Source organism: Megalobrama amblycephala, linkage group LG2 (assembly GCF_018812025.1).
Source record: "Megalobrama amblycephala isolate DHTTF-2021 linkage group LG2, ASM1881202v1, whole genome shotgun sequence".
Classification (NCBI taxonomy): domain Eukaryota; kingdom Metazoa; phylum Chordata; class Actinopteri; order Cypriniformes; family Xenocyprididae; genus Megalobrama; species Megalobrama amblycephala.
Window position 1 is genome coordinate 19,279,433 of NC_063045.1, and position 23,966 is coordinate 19,303,398.

At 37.7% G+C, this 23,966-nt stretch overlaps 5 protein-coding genes across 10 annotated transcripts in view; 1 reads left to right on the plus strand and 4 right to left on the minus strand.

The window, feature by feature from the left end:
• rabgap1l (RAB GTPase activating protein 1-like) overlaps positions 1-2,836 on the plus strand; it is a 111,485-nt gene extending 108,649 nt beyond the window's left edge. For all 4 annotated transcript variants that reach the window (XM_048164838.1, XM_048164841.1, XM_048164840.1 and 1 more), the window contains one exon: positions 1,326-2,836. In XM_048164838.1, the coding sequence (XP_048020795.1) occupies positions 1,326-1,460 (135 nt within the window). In that variant the 3' untranslated portion in view covers positions 1,461-2,836. The remainder of the gene's footprint in view (positions 1-1,325) is intronic.
• On the minus strand, positions 2,627-6,502 carry LOC125251826 (interferon-induced protein 44-like). Of its 3 annotated transcripts, XM_048164929.1 has the most exons (10): positions 6,485-6,502; positions 6,258-6,355; positions 6,067-6,107; positions 4,981-5,492; positions 4,809-4,863; positions 4,533-4,728; positions 4,279-4,431; positions 4,020-4,191; positions 3,801-3,901; positions 2,627-3,726 (listed from the first exon to the last, which is right to left on the minus strand). In XM_048164929.1, exons 3-10 carry the CDS (start codon positions 6,087-6,089, stop codon positions 3,541-3,543), a joined length of 1,398 nt encoding a protein of 465 aa, XP_048020886.1. In that variant the 5' UTR covers positions 6,090-6,107; positions 6,258-6,355; positions 6,485-6,502; the 3' UTR covers positions 2,627-3,540. The 3 variants fall into 3 exon arrangements, with proteins under 3 accessions (XP_048020886.1, XP_048020878.1, XP_048020894.1); XM_048164921.1 differs by lacking the exon at positions 6,485-6,502 and having other exon boundaries at positions 6,258-6,465; XM_048164937.1 differs by lacking the exons at positions 6,067-6,107; positions 6,485-6,502 and having other exon boundaries at positions 6,258-6,465.
• A 1,262-nt stretch (positions 6,503-7,764) lies between these two features.
• LOC125251864 (interferon-induced protein 44-like) lies at positions 7,765-10,451 on the minus strand. Its single transcript, XM_048164973.1, has 8 exons — positions 10,323-10,451; positions 9,565-10,078; positions 9,394-9,451; positions 9,113-9,308; positions 8,852-9,004; positions 8,593-8,764; positions 8,401-8,501; positions 7,765-8,324 (listed from the first exon to the last, which is right to left on the minus strand). Exons 2-8 carry the CDS (start codon positions 10,076-10,078, stop codon positions 8,154-8,156), a joined length of 1,365 nt encoding a protein of 454 aa, XP_048020930.1. The 5' UTR covers positions 10,323-10,451; the 3' UTR covers positions 7,765-8,153.
• Positions 10,452-11,244: 793 nt separating this feature from the next.
• Positions 11,245-16,569, minus strand: LOC125251821 (interferon-induced protein 44-like). Its single transcript, XM_048164911.1, has 9 exons — positions 16,464-16,569; positions 15,828-16,387; positions 12,989-13,529; positions 12,837-12,891; positions 12,552-12,747; positions 12,324-12,476; positions 12,079-12,250; positions 11,887-11,987; positions 11,245-11,812 (listed from the first exon to the last, which is right to left on the minus strand). Exons 3-9 carry the CDS (start codon positions 13,527-13,529, stop codon positions 11,627-11,629), a joined length of 1,404 nt encoding a protein of 467 aa, XP_048020868.1. The 5' UTR covers positions 15,828-16,387; positions 16,464-16,569; the 3' UTR covers positions 11,245-11,626.
• Positions 16,570-19,838: 3,269 nt separating this feature from the next.
• Positions 19,839-23,608, minus strand: LOC125251841 (interferon-induced protein 44-like). The gene is made up of 8 exons (XM_048164950.1): positions 23,412-23,608; positions 21,982-22,529; positions 21,816-21,870; positions 21,538-21,733; positions 21,284-21,436; positions 21,028-21,199; positions 20,762-20,862; positions 19,839-20,687 (listed from the first exon to the last, which is right to left on the minus strand). Exons 2-8 carry the CDS (start codon positions 22,514-22,516, stop codon positions 20,517-20,519), a joined length of 1,383 nt encoding a protein of 460 aa, XP_048020907.1. The 5' UTR covers positions 22,517-22,529; positions 23,412-23,608; the 3' UTR covers positions 19,839-20,516.
• Between the last annotated feature and the right edge of the window lie 358 nt (positions 23,609-23,966).

Sequence of the window (23,966 nt, forward strand, 5' to 3'; positions counted from 1 at the left end):
TGTAATTTTGACTTAAATATCAGTCACGTTACAACTTTGTTCACGTAATTTGGACTTAAATTTCAATGTTACATTAAACTTTGTTCACGTAATTTGAAATTAAATCTCAGTCACGTTACAACTTTGTTCACGTAATTTTTACTTAAATCTCAATGTTACATTAAACTTTGTTCACATAATTTGGACTTAAATCTCAGTCACGTTACAACTTTGTTCACGTAATTTTTACTTAAATCTCAATGTTACATTAAACTTTGTTCACATAATTTGGACTTAAATCTCAGTCACGTTACAACTTTGTTCACGTAATTTTTACTTAAATCTCAATGTTACATTAAACTTTGTTCACATAATTTGGACTTAAATCTCAGTCACGTTACAACTTTGTTCACGTAATTTTTACTTAAATCTCAATGTTACATTAAACTTTGTTCACATAATTTGGACTTAAATCTCAGTCACGTTACAACTTTGTTCACGTAATTTTGACTTAAATCTCAATGTTACATTACAACTTTGTTCTCTTAATTTGGACTTAAATCTCAATGTTACAACTTTGTTCACGTAATTTGGACTTAAATCTCAATGTTACATTACAACTTTGTTCACATAATTATGACTTAAATTTCAATGTTACATTACAACTTTGTTCATGTAATTTTGACTTAAATCTCAGTCACATTACAACTTTGTTCACGTAATTTGGACTTAAATTTCAATGTTACATTAAACTTTGTTCACGTAATTTGAAATTAAATCTCAGTCACGTTACAACTTTGTTCACGTAATTTTTACCTAAATCTCAATGTTACATTAAACTTTGTTCACATAATTTGGACTTAAATCTCAGTCATGTTACAACTTTGTTCACGTAATTTTTACTTAAATCTCAATGTTACATTAAACTTTGTTCACATAATTTGGACTTAAATCTCAAAATGTTACGACCTTGTTTACGTAATTTTGACTTAAATCTCAAAATGTTACAACTTTGTTCATGTAATTTTGACTTAAATGTCAATGTTATGACTGTTTACGTAATTTTGACTTAAATCTCAATGTTACGACTTTGTTCACACAATTTTGATTTAAATCTCAATGTTACTTTGTTCATGTAATTTTTACTTAAATCTTGTCGTTTTGACTTTGTTCACATACTATTGCTTTAATATCATAATTTTTACTTTATTCTCGTAATTTTTACTTGTTTAATCGTGTGCTGTTATTGCTGTTACATTATTCTTAAACATTTGTTATTCTAACAAACAATATATATGTCACAGTTTACAGTAACTTCAATGTTATTTGTTTATGTAATGTGCCAGGAGCTGGAGCATCAGAGGGGCGTTTTGATGACTGAGGTTCAAGCTGCCAAAAACTCCTGGTTCAGTAAAACACTGGGCTCCCTCAAGAATTCCACCAGTAACCAGTCACCCTCCTCACCCAAAGAGGGCCAGTAGGACTCGCCAAGGGCTTAACCAAAGGGTAGAGGAGCGTGACCCTTCCACTTGGCCAATCGGAGTAGAAAGAAGCTCTCTAATGAACACTACTAGCAACGCAACATGGCAATGCAGTATTCCCTCACATGGACTAATTAAGGACTTGAACAAACCTCTCCACCCAGATGCACTTACTACTGTTATAATTTCCTTTGCTTGCGATGCCACCTAGTGGATAGTAACAAGTACTAGAGTGATATATACTACTTTTACCCATATTCACCCAGTTATCCACTTCTGTGGATGGAGTTTTTGTTAGCAAGCAGTCAGTTCTAGCATGCAAGTACATAAACTATGACCTTTAGACCGTCAATTCAAAGGGTCTAATTGTTTTGGGGGGGGGGGGTCTCTGAGGGAATACTGCATTCAGCTAACAATTAAAAGTAAAAAAAAAAAAATCTTTTTTGTTTTTCTATATAGAAATAATAAATGTAACAGTTTTGGCTTATAAATATGTATAACTAAATGTTGATTTTTATTTTAATCCTGTACAGTTCTGAAAGAAGTGTTTCATTATTTTTTACGATTTTGAATATGAATATCCTCTTTATATGTCAAATACTGAAAAGCACAGAAAATTGACCATGTATGGAAACAAGCAGTGACATTCCCTTTCCGTCCATTTTCGCAGTTTTCCATAGACTGTTCATAGACGTTGCGATGACCACACGATATTCATGCCAAGTTGCACATATTGTTTATTTTATGTTATTTAACAGATATACATGAGCGATTCAGTGTCAAATGCCATGCAGAAGATGTCTTCTTTTTTAAGGAGAAAAGAAAACCAGGTCGCCAGATGCATCGCTAGTGTCAGAGCAACTTAAAAGCCATATGGAGACAAAATATACAACTGCGATTCATTTCTTCTGCTACTTGTCAGGATCTCCATATTAATAGTTTTCCTATACGTGTTATATTTCACCAAGCGGATTGAAATAATCTGCATGGCTCTTATTCATGCTAACAAGTCGCCATATTTACGCTGATGTAAAAAAAAAATATATTATTGTCTCCTATTTTGTAATTTTTGAAACTGATTTAAAAAATGCCAAACTAATTATACAAATTAAGAAAGAGATGCCAGTTTAATATGAACTGATAGCTGCCCTGTGGGTTTCTGCGGATGGCTACATGTGTTTTTATATCGTAATCTTTAGGACAGAGGACTTGTCTTCTGTGCGTCTGGTTTGTCGGTTCCTCAGTTTCACTTTTCCAGCCTGCAGATGTCGTCTGTCTAGTAACTATCTGACAGTAAATATATAGTTCTTGGTCCATGTTTGACTTCATTTGATTCACACCTTTCGTTGTTTCAATAAACAGTAACGGCAATTCAACTGTAGTCTGTATATTTATCTTTACTTTGTTCTGCTAGTTCCTCAGCTTCATTTACGTTTCCTCTTATAATTTTTTATATTAGTTATATTTTAAACTCTTGCCTCTAGCTATTTCATAGGACAGTGCAATGGAAGACCGAAAGCAAAAGGAGGACGTTGAGTCGGGATTCGAACTTGCATCGCCCGAAGCGTTAGTTTACTTCTCCATTTCAGATGCGAACTCAGTGAAAATTAAGAAATTTATATAGCCTACGCTAGGGTTTTTTGTATAGTAAAATTCTGACATTAATAATAATAATTTTATGTAAACTGTTAAGAATTAATTGAACACACTTATGGGATACTAGGCTACTTATCACGATAATTCGTTCAGAATACGAATGTATCGTCTTAAAATCACGCGCACGTTAAATAGCAGACCAACCTCAGTAAGTGTAATGTTTAATAGCTATTATAACAAACAGTAGGCCTATATGTTGACAGTTTTAAATATATTTTTCTCACCATTTCATTATTACATTTTAAAGCTGATTGTATGGTTGATAAGTTGACACAATAGAAGTGTACAAAGTGACCATTATTGTTGTAAACTAACATAAAATACCTCAACTGAGACAACAGTGTTCCTATATTCTAGTCTAAACCCGTATCATATATAACACACATCTGGCCTCAAAATTGTTGAGAAAATTAACAGCAGCTCTTTATATAGGGTTGCTCTCCATGTGACCAACATCATCCAGATAGTCGTCTGCAAAGTTGAGCATCTGCTGTAGAGCGGTGAGAAGCAGGACGTCACAGTTGAGCTCCAGCTCCAGCTCCTGACTGTAGTTCTTCACCGGTAACACACAAGACACCGGCACACCCAACCGAGAGCTCACCTCCTGAACCTGCAGACACAAACAACATCTTTCACTCTGAGTCCTGTGGGAACAGTTCATGTGATCATGTGACCATATCTCACCTTCGTCTTGATGTAGGAACTGACATAAAGGCTTTGAAGATCTTCCTCCACTAGAGGACATGCTTCATCTACTTTTGTCATCAAGACAATCTGAGCAATGCCTGAAAATGTTGAGGAACGTCACATGCAGGTAGCTCAATGAACAAACTACATGCAGGTAGCTCAATGAACAAACTACTTTGGATTAGTCACAAGATTGGCATAAATATGATCATTTACCCAGTGAGTTCACTTTTCTGCGTATAGCAGCAAGTTTTTCCTCTAGTTTGTCAGACATGAGGGAGATTTTGGTGGCGTCTATCACGTACACCACACAGTGGATCTTCTCCTGTAGAGATGCAGGTTTGGAGGCCTTTTGCTCATCTGGTTGAAACGGTGTAATGGGGTTGAACTGAATTAAAAGAAGAATTTATCATGAAACACACATTTTATCATTCCTACTTCAATCTTCATTCATTGTGAAGACAAGTGCACTTACTTTATAGCGGTCTGGTACGTGACCTTGAAGAATGCTGCTGATGTCCTCAATATCCAGTCCTGCACCTGATTGCTCCTCGAGTCCCATGGTGTCACACAACACAAACGGCAGTGGCTTTCCCTCACGACCGTCTTTCACTGGGTATGTGCGAAACTACCAACCAAGAAGAGAAACACATCAAGACCTGAAGAGCTGCTCCTCAACCTGAAGAGAGACTTCTGTAGGAAACACTGTGAATCCGGTTGAATCTGTACCTGTGTGGTGAGGCTAGTGCCTGCAGATCCTGACATGGCTTTACTGGTCATGCGGCCCATGAAGATGGAGTTGATGGAGTTGAAGAAACTGGATTTTCCAGCACCTACAGGACCGATCATTAGGATTCTGACCCGACTCACAGACGTCGTCATGGGTTTATAATTCCTGATCGATTCCATTAGCTCGTCTCTTCGTCTACAACAGAGGTCACATGTTTATAGCTATATATCAAATTACAATAGAAAATGAGTAAACGAGATCTCGCGGAAACATACTCAGCCGTCCACAGAACGTTCCTCCATGGTTTCTCTTCTGCACTGATTTGAGAGCCTGCCACAATAAATAAAATGTTTACAATAAAGATTAAAGTAGATTATTTAAAAAGACTAAAGCTTATTGTACACAACTACATGTGCATAAAAACACTTTTCCTGATTATAGACTTACTCTGTTCCACTTTGTACACCTCACATTCAGTCATTTGAGTGTCATTCCCATACATTGTTGCCACATTAACAGTAAATGCACTCCCTCCTTGATTTAACACAACTGGTTGGTTGTTGTAGCAAAAGTACAACTGTTGGCCAAAGTTGGGTACTCCAGCATCATCATAACGTACATTATGTCCACTGTTAATTTTGATGCAGACAGGGATCTTGCCTTGAAAGCTGAACAGGAAAGCTTCCTCATCTGTAAAATACTGCCCGCTTTGAGTATATTCTACACTAGTGTATCCACCAAAGATGTAGCCTGAACGGTTGTAGGCTACAAGTAATGTTGGACCCTGACGGTCACATCGCTGGTGGAAGGCAGAAGCATTATATCCATGAACAGAAGCTTTGTAGAGAAGAGTCAGTTCAACATTCCCCAGTAATCCACAAAGCTGCTTTCTTTTCTCCTCTGTTAAATCAGAAGTGAGGGAGTTTGTGGTATCATCTCTGACTTGTCTTTTATGCATCCTTAAAGACAAAGACATGCAAATACAAATATAAACTTGAGCTTTATGAGCTAATATTTTCAGTCAGCACATTCAACTAACAGGGTACACCTTTTGGTCCTATTTTTATTTTTTTATTTCATTTATTTTTTAACATCATGATTAGATGTACTCACTGCATTCATAAAGCTTTACCATTCAACCCTGTTACCAAATCTGTTGCAAGAAAAAATGACCAAATCAATATTTTGCTTTAATTTATTGTAAATATAAGGTATTATATATGATATTTGGACCCAAATTTGATCAGATCAGGGCTTTAAACTGTATTTAGAGTCCCAAATTTTGGAATTTTGGTAGCAGGATTGCAAATCACTACAAATCAATAAAATGAATAGAAAATAAAAAAGCTCATATTTATTTTGATGTCCTGCTCATGATCAATACTTTCTGAAGATTAAGTACCTTCTTTGAGTGGCAATTTGTTGAAAAAGTAAAGAAAAAGAAGTCACTTTTCCCATTTGTGGCTTGTGTACTAATTTGTTTGTTTGTTTGATGTACTAATACACAATTAAATTTTATCTTTTTGTACTTACTTTCCTTTAATCTTTCTGTTCATTGCTTCTTTAAACTGCCACTGTACAAAGAGTTATATGAATTGTCAAATCAAAATATATTAATTTCACAGCATATTTTCCAAACACTAATCAATAAAAAAAAATTAAAACCAATTTAGAATATTTGTATGTAATATTTTATACTCTAATAATTTGTACATGTAACTTACCTTTCGTAGAGCACTCGCTGTGTGAAAGTAACACGGACTTCACTTGTGCATAGGATGTTACACCCAAGTCAAACCTGTTCTGTCAAGTTCCTTCATTCCTGTAATACAGGAACGTTTTTAGCAATGAAATTCATCAATAAAGCATTAATGAATTCTTAGGTCTCTAAAACAGTGTGTGTTGAGGCAGATGGAAAAACTGCACTAATTGTTTGAACAAACAGAAGTACCTGTTTGTGGTGTAGGAACCGCCCATCGATGCCTCACCTGACTTTGTGTCTGAGCAAACAGGTTCTCTTTGCTTAGACATTAGTAACTGTTCATAGTGAACACCAGGGGTCTCCATGTCTGTCACATATACTTTTCAGTTGTGTATTGTTTCCTGTTTCATCGAAAGAGTTATAATATACATGAAGAAAGCTGTCCGTTGAACAGTATAATATTATATGTGTAAGCAATAAGGTATGAGAGGCTGTGCTGTATCGTGAATAAGTCACGGCTGAAGGGCGTTGTTAGGCACGACGTGAAGCGGAGTGACTTCACGATACAGCACAGCCTCTAGTACCTCATTGCTTTTATTAAAAGGTTACCACACAATACAAATATTAAAGCCAAAAATATGTATCAATGCAACTTTAATGAAGCAAACTTTTTCTAAAAGCCTTCCTTCCGCCGGAAAAAATAATCCCTGACCGTGAACAGCAACAGAAGTCACATTATTACACCATTAGATAGCGGCAAAGACTGTCTTTAAGAGTGTGTCAGTCAGTAGTGAAGACTTTTACATTGAAAAGTCTGAATTGTTGTGAACACGGAACAAGACGCAACTGACAAATGCTTTGACTAGCGCTGTCAGTGACGGAAAACCCCTAAACTGTTTAAAGGACAAGATAATACATCGGACATTTAAACAGATTTTTTATTATGAACATAGGACTGACCTGAAGGAAAATGCTAAATCTTAATAGGCAGGTAATAAACTCACTCACTCTATCTTTTTATCACAATACTCTTCTACATAACACAGTAAACTTCAATGAACAATATCAATTGAGAACATAAAGTTTACATTGCTAAGAGTGGTTGCTAAGGGTGTTGTGTAGTGATACACAGAACCGTTGGGTGGTCATAGCCGTGTTTTATTGTGCATATAACACAGCTATTGACCAATCAGAATCAAGGACAGGAACTAACCATTTTATAAAATATATTAAAAACATTTTGATATGCTAAACAGACAGTTGGTAATCATGGTAACATATTGGTAATGTTTTGGCATCTTATAATCAAGTCAGTGAATGACTTTGGGATTATATCCCAGTACTATAAGAGTTCATTGACATTGCCACCTATGGGTCGAAAGTTGCAAATTAAGTATAAATCTGTGCATAACCTTGGGCAAATTACCTAAATAAATCAGTGAATCCTGTTGGTTTCAGAGCAGATAAAAATGAGCACTCGTTACTGCAAAAAGAATCATCATACAGACCTACAGGGTGATACAAAGCAATAACTTGGTATGATAATATTTAATTGCAATCAGCAAGCCATACAGAATTAATTTACAGTTTTTGCTTTCAAATAAGGAATAGCTCATTCCAAAAAGGACTTTACTAATGAAAAGCTGCATTTCTTTTAGAACAGTGTGACAGTCCTAATTTGTAATGTTATAGGCTACTGTAAACTTGATCAGATTGATCTTACAGCATTCTTGCATTAAATGAGCTGCAATATAAATCTAATACAAGTAATATACCAATCTCCTAACTTAAAATACATTATTGTACAGAGATGGAAACTAAGCCACCTATATGCTATTAATGCCAATGTAACAATCTGGCTGCATCTCAGCAGGAACTGAGGAAAAACTCTACGAAAAGCATGTTTAAAAAAGTTGCCCTACACAGGATCAACATCATCCAGATAGTCGTCTGCAAAGTTGAGCATCTGCTGTAGAGCGGTGAGAAGCAGGACGTCACAGTTGAGCTCCAGCTCCAGCTCCTGACTGTAGTTCTTCACCGGTAACACACAAGACACCGGCACACCCAACCGAGAGCTCACCTCCTGAACCTGCAGAGACAAACAACACCTCAGTCTCTCTGAGTCCTGTGGGAACAGTTCATGTGATCATGTGACCATATCTCACCTTCGTCTTGATGTAGGAACTGACATAAAGGCTTTGAAGATCTTCCTCCACTAGAGAACATGCTTCATCTACTTTTGTCATCAAGACGATCTGAGCAATGCCTGAAAATGTTGAGGTGTGTCACATGCAGGTAGCTCAATGAACAAACTACTTTGTATTAGTCACAAGATTGGCATAAATATGTTCACTTACCCAGTGAGTTCACTTTTCTGCGTATGGCAGCAAGTTTTTCCTCTAGTTTGTCAGACATGAGGGAGATTTTGGTGGCGTCTATCACGTACACCACACAGTGGATCTTCTCCTTTAGAGAAGCAGGTTTGGAGGCCTTTTGCTCATCCGGTTGAAATGATGATGTGGGGTTGAACTGAATTAAAAGAAGAATTTAGCATGAAACAAACATTTTATGATTCATACTTCAATCTTCATTCATTGTGAAGACAAGTGCACTTACTTTATAGCGGTCTGGTACGTGACCTTGAAGAATGCTGCTGATGTCCTCAATATCCAGTCCTGCACCTGATTGCTCCTCGAGTCCCATGGTGTCACACAACACAAACGGCAGTGGCTTTCCCTCACGACCGTCTTTCACTGGGTATGTGCGAAACTACCAACCAAGAAGAGAAACACATCAAGACCTGAATCATCAAGAGCTGCTCCTCAACCTGAAGAGAGACTTCTGTAGGAAACACTATGAATCCTGTTGAATCTGTACCTGTGTGGTGAGGCTAGTGCCTGCAGATCCTGACATGGCTTTACTGGTTATGCGGCCCATGAAGATGGAGTTGATGGAGTTGAAGAAACTGGATTTTCCAGCACCTACAGGACCGATCATTAGGATTCGAACACGACTGACAGATGTTATCAGGGGTTTATGATTCCTTATCATTTTCATGAGCTCGTCTCTTCGTCTACAAAACAGATCACAAATATTGTTTAATCAAAATGGAATTTTATCTTATTAATGAATTATTTTTCAGCAACAGAAAAACATACTCAGCTGTCCACAGAACATTCCTCCATGGTTTCTCCTTGATACTGACCTGAGTACTTCCTGTTGGAAAAAAATATAAAGAACTGACAATTTTTAAATTTAACTGAAAGAGATTAGAGTTTATAATATCATTTACAATATCATTAACTGTATTATTCTGATGACTGACTTACTTTGCTCCACTTTGTACACCTCGCATTCAGTCAGCTGAGTGTCGTTCCCATATAGTGTTGCAGAACTAAAAGTGAATGCATTATCATATATTTGCCCTGATTGATCATATACAGCTGCTTGGTTGTTGTAGCAAAAGTACAGCTTTTGGCCAAAGTTGGGTCCTCCGGTGTTATCAAGACGGGCATTACATCCACTGCTAACATTGAAGCGCACAGGATTATTGCCTTGAAAGCTGAACAGGAAAGCTTTCTCATCTCTAATATGCTGCCCGCTTTGAGCATACTCTACACTAGTGTATCCACCAAAGATGTAGCCTGAACGGTTGTAGGCCACAAGTAATGTTGGACCCTGACGGTCACATCGCTGGTGGAAGATAGAAGCATTATATCCATGAACAGAAGCTTTGTAGAGAAGAGTCAGTTCCACATTCCCCAGTAATCCACAAAGCTGCTTTCTTTGCTCTTCGGTTAATTTAGAGGTGTTGGTCGCTCCGGATCCAGGTAAAGTATACATCTAAACAAGAAAAAGGATATATATTATTTGAGTTCAGTGTGATTGACACACACGAGCAGGGCAAATAAGGCTTGTGTTCCGAAAGCTCAGCCGATTGCCCGGAATCGAAACTGAAACTAAAAGCAAAATATGCTCAAATAAAATACAAAGCCTTATTTAGTGTAACGTTATATATATATTGTATATATGCGCGCTATACTTTTTTACTTAAAAAAATCATATCAACTATGTAGGACCATCTTACCTTTCTCAGTTCACTTTCTCTCTGAAGAAAATACTGAAACGCTGCTTCCACATCAGCAGCCGAACGCGTAGTAACGTCACTCTCCTCTCCCTATCAAATGACATCACCCCGCAATCTAACTCTAGAAGATGCTATAAATAATATCTCTTTAGGCCTGGTATTCTAAAACTTTTCTGTCAGCCAAATCCCTAAAATATTTACTTGAAGTACCCCATGAGATTTTCATTTAAATAATTTAACAACACAATAAGAGGAATGTAGGCTATATTATTTTCTCAATTTTAATTTTTTTTCTGAATTATTTTCTCAAAAATACTGTATTTCTTATCTTTTTCTCTATGTATATTTAAAATTTGATATTAAATAATTTTTGTAAAAAATATTTAAGACTCACCAGTAGTAAACAACACATTCCAAAGAATATTATTTAAAGGTGCCCTAGAATCAAAAATTGAATTTACCTTGGCATAGTTGAATAACAAGAGTTCAGTACATGGAAATGACATACGTTGAGTTTCAAACTCCATTGCTTCCTCCTTCTTATGTAAATCTCATTTGTTTAAAAGACCGAAAACAGGCGAATCTCAACATAATACCGACTGTTACGTAACAGTCAGGATCATTAATATGTATGACCCCCAATATTTGCATATGCCAGCCCATGTTCAAGGCATTAGACAAGGACAGCCAGTATTAACGTCTGGATCTGTGCACAGCTGAATCATCAGACTAGGTAAGCAAGCAAGAACAATAGCGAAAAATGGCAGATGGAGCGATAATAGGGAGCGCGAGATTTAAAGGGGCCGCAGCCTGAATCGGTGCATAGTTAATGATGCCCCAAAATAGGCAGTTAAAAAATTAATTTAAAAAAATCTATGGGGTATTTTGAGCTGAAACTTCACAGACACACTCAGGGGACACCTTAGACTTATATTACATCTTGTGAAAGAACGTTCTAGGGCACCTTTAAGCATATGGTGGAAAAAATACTAAAAGTCAGTGAGGCCTATCAACTGTTTGGTTACCAACATTCTTCAAAATATCTTCTTTTGTGTTCAGTAGAAGACATAAATTCATATAGGTTTGGAACAACTTGAGGGTGAGTAAATGATGTAAATGACATATTTTTGTAGTTTAATGAAATTCAAGACCACAAGTATAAAAGTACTGAATGTTTCTGCATGAAAGCAAATGACATTGTGATTAACTTTCTGTAAGCTATGTAAATGATTTGCAGAGCTTTTGATGTGGCCTTTATATTGAATCTGGCCTTAGCCACAAGAACTCAGCAAAGAAAAAAAACTTTATATAGGGTTGCCCTCTACAGGACGTATATCATCAAAATAGTCATCTGCAAAACGAAGCATCTGCTGTAGAGCGGTGAGAAGCAGGACGTCACAGTTGAGCTCCAGCTCCAGCTCCTGACTGTAGTTCTTCACCGGTAACACACAAGACACCGGCACACCCAACCGAGAGCTCACCTCCTGAACCTGCAGAGACAAACAACATCTTTCACTCTGAGTCCTGTGGGAACAGTTCATGTGATCATGTGACCATGTCTCACCTTCGTCTTGATGTAGGAACTGACATAAAGGCTTTGAAGATGTTCCTCCACTAGAGGACATGCTTCATCTACTTTTGTCATCAAGACGATCTGAGCAATGCCTGAAAATGTTGAGGTGTGTCACATGCAGGTAGCTTAATGAACAACCTACTTTGGATTAGTCACAAGATTGGCATAAATATGTTCATTTACCCAATGAGTTCACTTTTCTGCGTATGGCAGCAAGTTTTTCCTCTAGTTTGTCGGACATGAGGGAGATTTTGGTGGCGTCTATCACGTACACCACACAGTGGATCTTCTCCTGTAGAGATGCAGGTCTGGAGACCTTTTGCTCATCTGGTTGAAATGGTGCCATAGGGTTGAACTGAATTGAGAGTAATGGAAATGAAAGATCAATATACATTTCCAAGCCCAGAAACATGAACCTATACACTTACTTTATAGCGGTCTGGTACGTGACCTTGAAGAATGCTGTTGATGTCCTCAATATCCAGTCCTGCACCTGATTGCTCCTCAAGTCCCATGGTGTCACACAACACAAACGGCAGTGGCTTTCCTTCACGACCATCATTCACTGGGTATGTGCGAAACTACCAACAAACAGGAACCATTGTGAAACAATTGTTGTTTTATAAGCAGGTCCTGAAGCCCTGATGATTGTGTACCTGTACGGTCAGACTAGTGCCTGCAGATCCTGACATGGCTTTGCTGGTCACATGACCAGTGAAGATGGAGTTGATGGAGTTGAAGAAACTGGATTTTCCAGCACCTACAGGACCGATCATTAGGATTCTGACCCGACTCACAGACGTCATCAGGGGTTTATGATTCCTGATCAATCCCATGAGCTCGTCTCTTCGTCTACAACAGAGGTCAGTTTTACTATTTCAGATTACAATAGGAAATTAGCAAAAGAGAAATAACAAAAACTGGAAATGGTGGAAACACACTTAGCTGTCCACAGAACATTTCTCCATGGTTTCTCCTCAACACTGACCTGAGGGTCTGGTATTCAAGAATAAAGTTTGTTTTATTCTTTACTGTACATAATTATGTGTATAAAATTTGTGAAGTGGTAATGAAGACTTGATGATTGACTTACTCTCTTCCACTTTGTACACCTCACATTCAGCCAGCTGAGTGTCATTCCCATATAGCGTTGCTATATTAACATTAAATGCCTTACTTTTCCCGCTTATACCGAGGAATTCATTCCTTTCTCGATAATACACAGCTGGTTGATTGTTGTAGCAAAAGTACAACTGTTCACCAAAGTTTGGTACTCCAGCGTCATCAAATCGGGCACTATATCCACTGTTAACTTTGATGCAGACAGAGGCTCTGCCTTGAAAGCTGAACAGGAAAGCTTCCTCATCTGTAATTTGCTTGCCACTTTGAGTATAATCTACACTAGTGTATCCACCAAACATGTAGCCTGAATGGTTGTAGGCCACAAGTAATGTTGGACCCTGACGGTCACATCGCTGGTGGAAGGCAGAAGCATTATATCCATGAACAGAAGCTTTGTAGAGAAGAGTCAGTTCCACATTCCCCAGTGAGGCACAAAGATGTTCTCTTTGCTCTTCAGTTAAATTTGAAATGATGGGATCTGCGCTGACTTTTCTAACATTGGCTTTTTGCATCTGTGCCAAAAGAAAAATACAAGTTATAAAGAAATCTCTTAAGCCAAGCACATAAACTTTATTGTGCAGTCTTTGGCCTTCTAAGGAGAAAGTGCCATTTGTGTCCTAACATGAAATTATTGAGATATTGAGAAACTTAACTTTGTTTAGTAGACAAAATTTAAGCAATTGTATTTTAATATATATTTCTATTATATGTTCATATTTTCTTCCTTGAATGAGTTATATAGAATTAGGCTGAATTCTACCTTCTGTTTGCTTTTATTGAAAATATTTTATTGAATCATGCTTTATAAAATGCTTATAGAATGATTTGATTGTTCTTTCGGGCATTTCTGGCTGTCACGATCACCAGCTGGAGTGCCCTTGATAGCCACTAGAGTGCATTCCACCCCAGACTGTTGTCACTCCATCAAGGACTACATTACCCATAATCTTTTGTCTGGACTTATTGTTTTCAGCTGTCTCGTTAGCCTGTTTAGCTTACCCTATTTAAGCCGGGTTCATTCTGTTATTCTTTGTGAAGTGAATTCTTTGTTGCCAAATTGGGCTACCTTTACACTGTTGCCGCTTTTTTTTTTTTTATGCCCGCAAGTTGAATCGACCCCAAATATAACATGATATTTAGCCCCTGGAATGCGAATTTTACCAGAGAATCCCCACCAAAAATGCTGATTTTACCCCCCGGAACACGATTTTTACCGTGGGACCCCACCGAAATGCAATTGTGCTAGTTTTGGGCTAGTTTTGAGTAGCAATTGGACAGTTTTTTTGTGAAAACCTGGCAACCCTGAGGGCTGTTTCAATGTTGTTTCAATGTTGCAATAAATCGTGATCGTGAATGTCTACAAATTCTCAAGTCTCAGTTAAGCTCAAGTGCACAAAAAGGTCATAGGTTAACCGATATCCTTCAAAAAGGTCTTGTCAATATAGCTGATAAATAAAACAATGTTAAGTAAAATTAAATAATCAAAGTCTACTGTACTTGCTGGTTTGAGCCTCATCACCAGCTGCAGTCATGACCTCATCTCAAAAATCAAACAGATGCGATCAGCAATTACCTGCTAATGCACTCACATTCACGTAAAGTAGCCTTGTTGACAAGTTTTGGGGCAGTGAAGGCAAAACGCACAAGATATAGTACCTTCAATGCCCTTAGATGGCGATATCGCTTCTTTATATCAGAAACAAACTGCTGCAGAAAAAGTTAGGTGCCGTGCAAAATGTAATTTGTAATTGCATTACTCATTACAAATGTAGAGGAGTAAAAAGTACATTTACTTGTTCATAAATGTAGTCAAGTAGAGAGTAAAAGTTGCTAATATCTTTGATACTCAGTACAACTACAAAGTAGCCAAAAAGATACCTAAGTACAGTAAATAATCACTTTTACTCAAATACTTTACACCACTGATTACACGTGGGACTGAAATGGTGGCTAAAGGTGGGTGCACATTGTGCGATTTTGGCCAAGATTTGGTTGTCTGAGACAAATTTTACAAAGTCTAAAAGATTCCTATAATCCTACGCTAAAATCTGTAGTCTTTGATCGCAAGTTTGACATGTTCACCGACAGCCGATTAATGACTGTTGCGATCAAATTTTACCTCTGACGAAATTCTGGCAGTGTCAGAAGATTTGGCGCACAGTCCTGCAGTCGCTACGGTCATTAATCAGCTGTCGGTGAACATGTAAAACTAGCGATCAACGACTACAGATTTTAGCCTAGGATTGTAGGAATCTTTTAGGATTTGCAACATTTTTCTCAGACAACCAAATCGTGGCCAAAATCGCACAGTTTGCATCCACCTTTAGCCTGCCCCGGACCAGGTTAGTTTCCCAGCAACCGAGTAACTGAGTTTGAACTAATTTAAGTTTGCTTTATGAAACAGAATTCACTGACAATAAGTCTGAGCAACTAAAATAAACCTGACTTATATTCTAGTCTTGTTTTATGAAACAGCCCTCTGGTCTTGTCACAATCGTGTTGAATTTCAGCCCATATAAATGCAAGCCCTAAAAATAGGCTATGCATTAAAATGCAAGCATGGCTAATGCAATGCATTTTTTTCCAATTAGTGCAATTCAACAGGCTGTTTTGTTTCAAAAACGTTTGTTATTATTTTACTTCCATAAATGTCCCAATTCAGAGGCTGCAGCCATCGAACAGCCTCTGAAGATTAAATGCTATTCAATGATTTTATATCAAATAACTTAGTTTGAAACCTTAAGTACTTTTATAAATTATTGCCTGCATTTTCAAAGTGTTGCTGTCAATTAACAAACTCTGTAACTTACGTTTCGAAGAACACACGCTCTTTGCAAGAAACCTCGAAACACTTCTGCTTCTCTTGTGGACTTTGACCCAAGACTATCAAGTTCATGTTCATGTTTATTAGCACTGATGTTTGCTTTGGTGTGTTTTTGTAAAGGTTATATTAACATTATAAAAATGTCTCTATAAAAGCATTCATCTTGGAGATTTTTTTTTTTTTACAACACTGAAGTTGACACTGAACCACAAAGGATTTAAAGGTGCAATAATAAACAGGAGCAAAGGAAAATTCTACAACTGAGCATCATACATGCCTCTGGGAAAAAGACAGTAACCGAATAATTTATTAACACTTAGTAAATTAAAAACCTTAAGTGTTAACAGCCTCAAAAGAAAACTCTCCACCAGCAGTGATTTATAGGAAGGGGTTCTCGACAGGACAAACATAATCCAGATAGTCATCTGTACAGTTGAGGAGAAGCAGGACGTCACAGTTGAGCTCCAGCTCCAGCTCCTGACTGTAGTTCTTCACCGGTAACACACAAGACACCGGCACACCCAACCGAGAGCTCACCTCCTGAACCTGCAGAGACAAACAACACCTCAGTCTCTCTGAGTCCTGTGGGAACAGTTCATGTGATCATGTGACCATGTCTCACCTTCGTCTTGATGTAGGAACTGATATAAAGGCTTTGAAGATCTTCCTCCACTAGAGGACATGCTTCATCTACTCTTGTCATCAAGACAATCTGGGGAATGCTTAGAACCACATGGTATGTATCAACAACTTAATCTGAAACATTGTACATATATTTAGCAAATACCTTTATCCTTTGCTGGTCATGCAGCCCATGAAGATGGATTTGAAGAAATTGGATTTTCATGCACATACAGGAACAATCATTAGGATTCGAACACGGCTGACAGATGTCATCAGGGGTTTATGGTTCCTGATCATTTCTATGAGCTTGTCTCTTCTTCTACAACAGAGATCTGATCTGAGGGACTGGCCATTGAAGTATATATAGAATGTATATTACATTATTTAATTCACATAAATAACAAAAGATGATGATTGACTTACTCTGCTTCACTTTGTATACCGTGCATTCAGTCATTTGAGTGTCGTTCCCATACGGTGTTGCCATATTAACAGTAAATGCAATGTATTATCACGAACTGCCTGTTTTGGTTTCGTTTTCATTTGTTTCTATCTATTACCTCTTTTCCATTTTTCAGTTTCCCACTCTTCATTTGTTACTATGGTTTCTGATTAATGAGTCATCACCTGTTCATCATTTGAGTTCAATCACTCTAGGTTTTTAAGTTCCTCCTGTAACCCCTCACCCAGATCCTACTCGCCCCGCTCTGCATGGGCCTCGAACCTGGGTCTCCGGCGTGGGAGTTGGATGCTCTAACGCGACCTCTAGCGTCAGTCACTAGAGCATCTCTTGAGATCAGAGGAGTGAGGTTTACTCACACAGCGACTACTAGCTGGCCTAGCCTCTGTTACATTCCTTTTCATTCAGTTTTTTGACTGGTATTGTTTTTGTGTAGAGATGCTTTTGCATTGCCTTCTTGCATTTGGATTATTTGAGTTTGTTTTATTAAAGAATCTTTTGTTTGTGGAAACCTGTTTGAAAATTTCTCATCATCTTCATCTGAACCGGCTGACCAGGTGTATGAACCTGACATCACATCAGTGCCAGTGGGAGTGTTAGTGGAGCTGGAGGAAAATTATTGGCTAACAGACTGGAGTGCAGCAATGTCAACAGTCCAGATTCTGCCAGCATTCCAGAGTCGTGCTGCTTTCCCTCTGTTAAATTATTCAGACTTACCTACAGGGCCGTACGGATGGGCAGTCAAACCATTAGGAATGGCTACTGCTTGGTATTTTAGACTGTGAATGCGTTTGTGACCATTATATAGGATCCTCTGAGTTACACCTGGTCTGGCTATGGGTTGTACAGTGTCATCTATAAATCCAAAGCAGTTATCAAGAGTGGCTCCATTTGGTGGATGCAGTCAGCATATGTTCTCTGCTGCAGGGTTCAGTATGTTGTTATTCTTTGATGATGTGCAGAATATATATAGTCCAGCACGGAGTTTCTGGCCATGCACAGGACTGGGGCTTGTCAGTGACCAAATCTTTACATCATATCACTATCAACTATTTAAAAATGTGAAATAATTTTATTTCTGTAATACCTATGTTGACTCTATAGCTTCACAGTCCACTTTCTCTGAGAAAGGAATAATTAATTACCTTCTCGTCATCATCATTATCAGGAAGAAGCATAGACACCTAGTGAGACAAAAAACAGCACTAGAGATAAAAAAAAATTACTACATTTGTCAATATAATTTTTTTTTCAGATTATTCCATTCTGACTGGGTCTCTGTAAAGTGTAAGAATAAAATATCAGATTTAACATGTAGGTAAATAAGTAACATCATGGAATTTTTATACATACATAATAAAATAATACAGAAAAAAGCACAAACACGGCAGAGATGCCAAATTCAGCGGCTGGAATTAGCCGAGGTAAAATGACAGCTCACAGACAGCAGCGCGATCCACCTGTCACTCAAGTGACCACGCCCTTAATTATGCAGAACTTTAAGGCTTAATATAATTTAAACGGATGAGTTATAAAAAAATTCACCCCCCTCAGAGTTGTCATGAAGGGCAAAATTAGCTATATAGACCAAAACCACAATTTGTACCAACCTGTAATCATGTTTTTTTCTGCTCTAAAATTGGCCAGTTTAACATGGGACTCAATGAGATTTTGCTCTCTTTTGGAGCCTGTCCCTAGCGGCCAGTCGATGAATTGCAGTTTAATTCACTTCCGTATTGGCCTCAAGAGAAACTGGGGGAGGTTGCCGCTTGGTAAAATCGAACTCAGAGCCTCTTTTACCTATTCTGTGACGTCAAACAACTTCCCTGTGCAAAGGATCATGGGGGCCCGTAGTGTCCATCAGTTGTACCCTTTGAAATCCTTCATTCTGAAGGGCCCTTTGAAGTGGCCAGTTTTGGGCACTTCGGTTTGGAACGACCCTTCAATATGGCGGCCATGATCATTTTCACTTCGAAGTGCCCTTCCGAGGGCGATATATCACGTTTGGAATGCATTGTTCATCCAATCTGCCCCAAACTTCACATGTTTGAGAAGAGTCCTGCCCTGAACACATCTACATGACAATATTCAGTTATAGTAATAGCACCACTGGCAACAGGAAGTGACGTGTTTAACACTGTGATGCACTACTGTCAACATACTAAAATATGCAATTGAGTACTAAACATGCTACAAACATTCTAAAACATGCTAGCAACACTTAGCTGAGTGCTAAAGCATGCTATTATCATTATGAAATAGGAAGTTGTTGTAACTCAAGCATACAATGTTCAATCTGCCTCGTTTGATAAGTGTCCTGGCCTGAAGACATCAACACACCAAAATTTAGTTACAGTCATATCGCCACCAGCTGGTAGCAGGAAGTGTGGCAAATGCAATGATTGAAGTTGTCCTCCTATATTTATATACTTAAATGCATATTGCCCACCGTGCTGTTTTCCTAAAGCCACCGGGTGGCTGTGGCATAGGTGCGAGGGCCCTTTCATCGCTGCTTGCAGCTTTAATTTTCTGTTTGTATCTTAATAAAGAGAAAAATAAATATGGATGTCATTAAAAAATTGCTAAAACAGCAAAGCTGGTGGTGGCCTACGACATTTGCACAGTACTGAATATATATATATATATATATATATATACGTATGTATGTATGTATAGTAATTGTTTATTCATATAAATGTGTATAATTGTTAATTTTTATTTTAATCTATACAGTCATAAAAGAAACTTTCAAGCGTAAAGCACACAATCAAAATTATCCATTTATTGAAATAAGCACATTGTTTTATAATGCTGTTAGATCAAAATCTCAATCATAGGTAGAATATTTGTAGTCTCATTCATCAGTTTAGAAACAGGCGGCTCAATCCGTGTGATGTGTGGCAGAATGACCAAGCAGACACAGATCAAGTGTGGTACAAAGCATTCTCAGATTTATTCAGGAAGAAGGGTCATATTTATAGACATATGTCAAACAACAATCTCCAGGATGGCTTGAGCATCCAATCATATGACTTAATAATCAAACCTTACCATGTATGGCATTTCAAGAAATATAATAACAAATAAGAAATGTATGTGTGTAAATGTGTGTGTCTTCGACTTCTGGTTACGTGTGAGAGTGTCAGTGTGTCCAAGGACTACTACTACTTGTTTTGTCTAGGTAGGTACATGATGTGCACAATGAAAAAATCCCAAGACACAAAGAAAGTCACAAAGTGAAGCCCAAGAAATAAGAAATTATTTAACAAACGCTTATATAGTTTTTAGCATCTTGAATTCAGTTTTTCTTATAATTTGCAATTCTAACATACCATTCTAGTATACTACAAACCTGATCGTCGCCTAACAATATAACAAGCAACTACAAAAGCAACAATTATTTTGTAATGTGCAGCTTAAGTGATATTTGTTTGCTGTTCTGATCATTTTATTAAATGGTTATTGTATGATTATGAAAAAAACCAAAATGGACAAACAAAACAAAATAGCCAATCTTCTGATTTAAGATGACTGATTGTGCTGATCAAGAGGTATATATCCGGATCTATAATATGCAGAACGTTTAATAGCCTAAATGGGATCAACATCATCCAGATAGTCATCTGCAAAACGAAGCATCTGCTGTAGAGCGGTGAGTAGCAGGACGTCACAGTTGAGCTCCAGCTCCAGCTCCTGACTGTAGTTCTTCACCGGTAACACACAAGACACCGGCACACCCAACCGAGAGCTCACCTCCTGAACCTGCAGACACAAACAACATCTTTCACTCTGAGTCCTGTGGGAACAGTTCAAGTGATCATGTGACCATGTCTCACCTTCGCCTTGATGTAGGAACTTGCATAAATATTTTCAAGGTCATTCTGCACATGAGGACATGTTTCATCTACTTTTGTCATCAAGACCATCTGAGCAATGCCTGAAAATGTTTGAACAAACATTCAGCTGGTCATGAAACATTTCACATGAGTCAAGAGTTATGCAAAGTGGTCTACAAATGTTGTTAGTTTCATCACATGCAGGTAACTCAATGTACAACCTACTTTGGATTAGTCACAAGATTGGCATAAATATGTTCACCTACACTGTGAGTTCAATTGACTGCGTATGACAGCAAGTTTTTCCTCTAGTTTGTCAGACATGAGGGAGATTTTGGTGGCGTCTATCACGTACACCACACAGTGGATCTTCTCCTGTAGAGATGCAGGTTTGGAGGCCTTTTGCTCATCTGGTTTAAACGGCGCTGTGGGGTTGAACTGAATTCAGAGGATTTAGCATGAAACAAACATTTTATGATTCATACTTCAATCTTCATTCATTGTGGAGACAAATGCACTTACTTTATAGCGGTCTGGTACATGACCTTGAAGAATGCTGCTGATGTCCTCAATATCCAGTCCTGCACCTGATTGCTCCTCGAGTCCCATGGTGTCACACAACACAAACGGCAGTGGCTTTCCCTCACGACCGTCTTTCACTGGGTATGTGCGAAACTACCAACCAAGAAGAGAAACACATCAAGACCTGAAGAGCTGCTCCTCAACCTGAAGAGAGACTTCTGTAGGAAACACTATGAATCCTGTTGAATCTGTACCTGTGTGGTGAGGCTAGTGCCTGCAGATCCTGACATGGCTTTGTTAGTCACATGACCAGTGAAGACAGAGTTGATGGAGTTGAAGAAACTGGATTTTCCAGCACCTACAGGACCGATCATTAGGATTCGAACACGGCTGACAGATGTTATCAGGGGTTTATGATTCCTTATCAATTCCATGAGCTCCGCTTTTCGTCTACAAAACAGATCACAACTTTATTATTACAAATTGCTGTATGAAATCTGCAAATATGAAATAACACTAAGTGGCAACATACTTAGCTTTCCAAAGAATATTCCTCCATGGCTTCTCTTTGAAACTAACCTGAATGACTGTAACATTTTGAACAAAGATTATTATAGAACTTATGTTTGAGTAATGTTAACAATAGAGCCTAAATAAGTGAATTTTAAGCAACACATTTTTTCTGATGATTGACTTACTCTCTTTGACTTTGTACACCTCACATTCAGTCAGCTCAGTGTTGTTCCCATACAACTTACTAGCAGTAAAACTGAATGATTGACCCCGCTGATTAAAAACAACTGGTTGATTTTCATAGCAAAAGTACAACTGTTTGCCAAAGTTGGGCATTCCAGCGTCATCAAAACGTGCACTATTTCCACGGTTAACTTTGATGCAGTGTAGGACTTCATCTTCATCTTCCTCTTCATCTTCCTCTTCATCTTTCTCTACCTCTTCATCTTTATCTTGAAAGCTGAACAGGAAAGCTTCCTTATCTGTAATTTGCTTGCCACATTGAGTATAATCTACACTAGTGTATCCACCAAAGATGTAGCCTGAAAGGTTGTAGGCTACAAGTAATGTTGGACCCTGACGGTCACATCGCTGGTGGAAGGAAGAAGCGTGATATCCATGAACAGAAGCTTTGTAGAGAAGAGTCAGTTCCACATTCCCCAGTGAGGCACAGAGCTGCTTTCTTTTTTCCGCTGGTAAATCTGAAGCGATGAGATCCATGTCTTCCCCAAATCTATTATGCATTAAGACAAAAAGAAATACGGAAATATAAATTTGAGAACTTTTATTTATGTATATTTGTTTACTTTATTGTTTTTTCATTGTTTCATATTGTTTAGCTGAACATTTATTTTGCAAATGAAAAATTATTTTATTTCATATTGTTGACCAAGGTTTGTCAGTTTGTCTTCCCTATATTACTTGATGTAAGAGGAATCCACATTTCAAGAACACATTAATATTAATTTGGCCTCTGTTTACACATTAATCTTTAAAAAAAAAAAACTGGAATAGCCACTAAAGTTCATAAATGAACAGTGCTGTAAAAATATTTTTCATTGTAGTTTATACCTTATGCAGTAACTAATCTCAACGTAGAGAATCTTATAAATTTTATCTCTTTTTCAGCTTTTCCAGAATGTTATATTTACATCCTCCCTCAGTCACCAGTGGTTAACTTTGTAAGGACTAGGCCTGTATTAGCCAATCAGGTAGCAGACTCAACGATGGGTGTAACAGTCTGGCGGGGAGTCAAAATTTGGCACAACACCTGAATTGAAAATGAAACCAGAACGACGAACATAATAAGGATAATTGATAATTATTTCATAACTGTGATTCAATAACACTTGATTCGATAATAGGCTAGTTAAAAGTTAAGACTAGACTAGTTTCAGATCACTGCTTTCAAGTTTGAAACTGATAGCATTACATAGGCTAAAAGTTAAGACTAGTTAGACTAGTTTCAGATCATAGACACGGCTTTCAAGTTTGAAACTGACAGCGTTACGATAAAATTGTCTGAATTGCCTACTTTTTAAAAAAATGTAGAATAATTACATTGAATTTTTAATACATGTATTAAAATGTAATTTATTTTGACCATGATGCTTACCCAATATTCACGGTTACTTTGTGCAATATAAAAATTAAAGGTAGGCTATTTCCTGAACGTCACATCACATGTAGCCGTTGAAAATAAGTTGCGACACTCCCATAGATTTCCGTTGAAACCAGAGAAAGCGGAAATTCGGTTGTTAAGTCTGACGTCACGCGGCAGCGCTTCCGGGTCCTAACGCTCTATCTCATAGAAAGAAAAAAAAACGCTCTATCTCATAGATCTCATACCACAAGAAAACAACAAATGGTGCTAATATACACACACGATGTGGTGTAATACTTCCAAAAAAGTATAATCATAACCTTTATCTCCACACCAAAATTCCAGACGGCCAGATAATGATTCATCTTTTATAAATCGTTAAAATATTAATGTCTGTGACGCTGTGAGCACAGAAACTGTTGTGTAGACTGTAAGTATTTAAAATGTTTAACTTTTTAAAATGATTGATGTTTAATATGAATAAATAGCGCTCATAAACGGCCGTCGATGGCATTCTCAAGTGAAATGAGTCGAGGCTTGGACCCGGAAACGGCGTTCCTTACGTCA

What these genes read in the sequence shown, in the direction of transcription:
- LOC125251826 (XM_048164929.1), bottom strand. Translation starts at nt 6,089, where the DNA reads ATGAACAGAAAGATTAAAGGAAA. An exon ending in GCACTAGCCTCACCACACAG is followed by an intron (nt 4,432 to 4,532) that starts GTACAGATTCAA and finishes CTTGGTTGGTAG; the next exon opens with TTTCGCACATACCCAGTGAA. An exon ending in ACGTACCAGACCGCTATAAA is followed by an intron (nt 4,192 to 4,278) that starts GTAAGTGCACTT and finishes CTTTTAATTCAG; the next exon opens with TTCAACCCCATTACACCGTT.
- LOC125251864 (XM_048164973.1), bottom strand. Translation starts at nt 10,078, where the DNA reads ATGTATACTTTACCTGGATCCGGAGCGACCAACACCTCTAAATTAACC. An exon ending in ACGTACCAGACCGCTATAAA is followed by an intron (nt 8,765 to 8,851) that starts GTAAGTGCACTT and finishes CTTTTAATTCAG; the next exon opens with TTCAACCCCACATCATCATT. An exon ending in CAGAAAAGTGAACTCACTGG is followed by an intron (nt 8,502 to 8,592) that starts GTAAGTGAACAT and finishes CAACATTTTCAG; the next exon opens with GCATTGCTCAGATCGTCTTG.
- LOC125251821 (XM_048164911.1), bottom strand. Translation starts at nt 13,529, where the DNA reads ATGCAAAAAGCCAATGTTAGAAAAGTCAGCGCAGATCCCATCATTTCA. An exon ending in AATGTTCTGTGGACAGCTAA is followed by an intron (nt 12,748 to 12,836) that starts GTGTGTTTCCAC and finishes CCTCTGTTGTAG; the next exon opens with ACGAAGAGACGAGCTCATGG. An exon ending in GTTCCTACATCAAGACGAAG is followed by an intron (nt 11,813 to 11,886) that starts GTGAGACATGGT and finishes TTGTCTCTGCAG; the next exon opens with GTTCAGGAGGTGAGCTCTCG.
- LOC125251841 (XM_048164950.1), bottom strand. Translation starts at nt 22,516, where the DNA reads ATGGATCTCATCGCTTCAGATTTACCAGCGGAAAAAAGAAAGCAGCTC. An exon ending in AATATTCTTTGGAAAGCTAA is followed by an intron (nt 21,734 to 21,815) that starts GTATGTTGCCAC and finishes TCTGTTTTGTAG; the next exon opens with ACGAAAAGCGGAGCTCATGG. An exon ending in GTTCCTACATCAAGGCGAAG is followed by an intron (nt 20,688 to 20,761) that starts GTGAGACATGGT and finishes TTGTGTCTGCAG; the next exon opens with GTTCAGGAGGTGAGCTCTCG.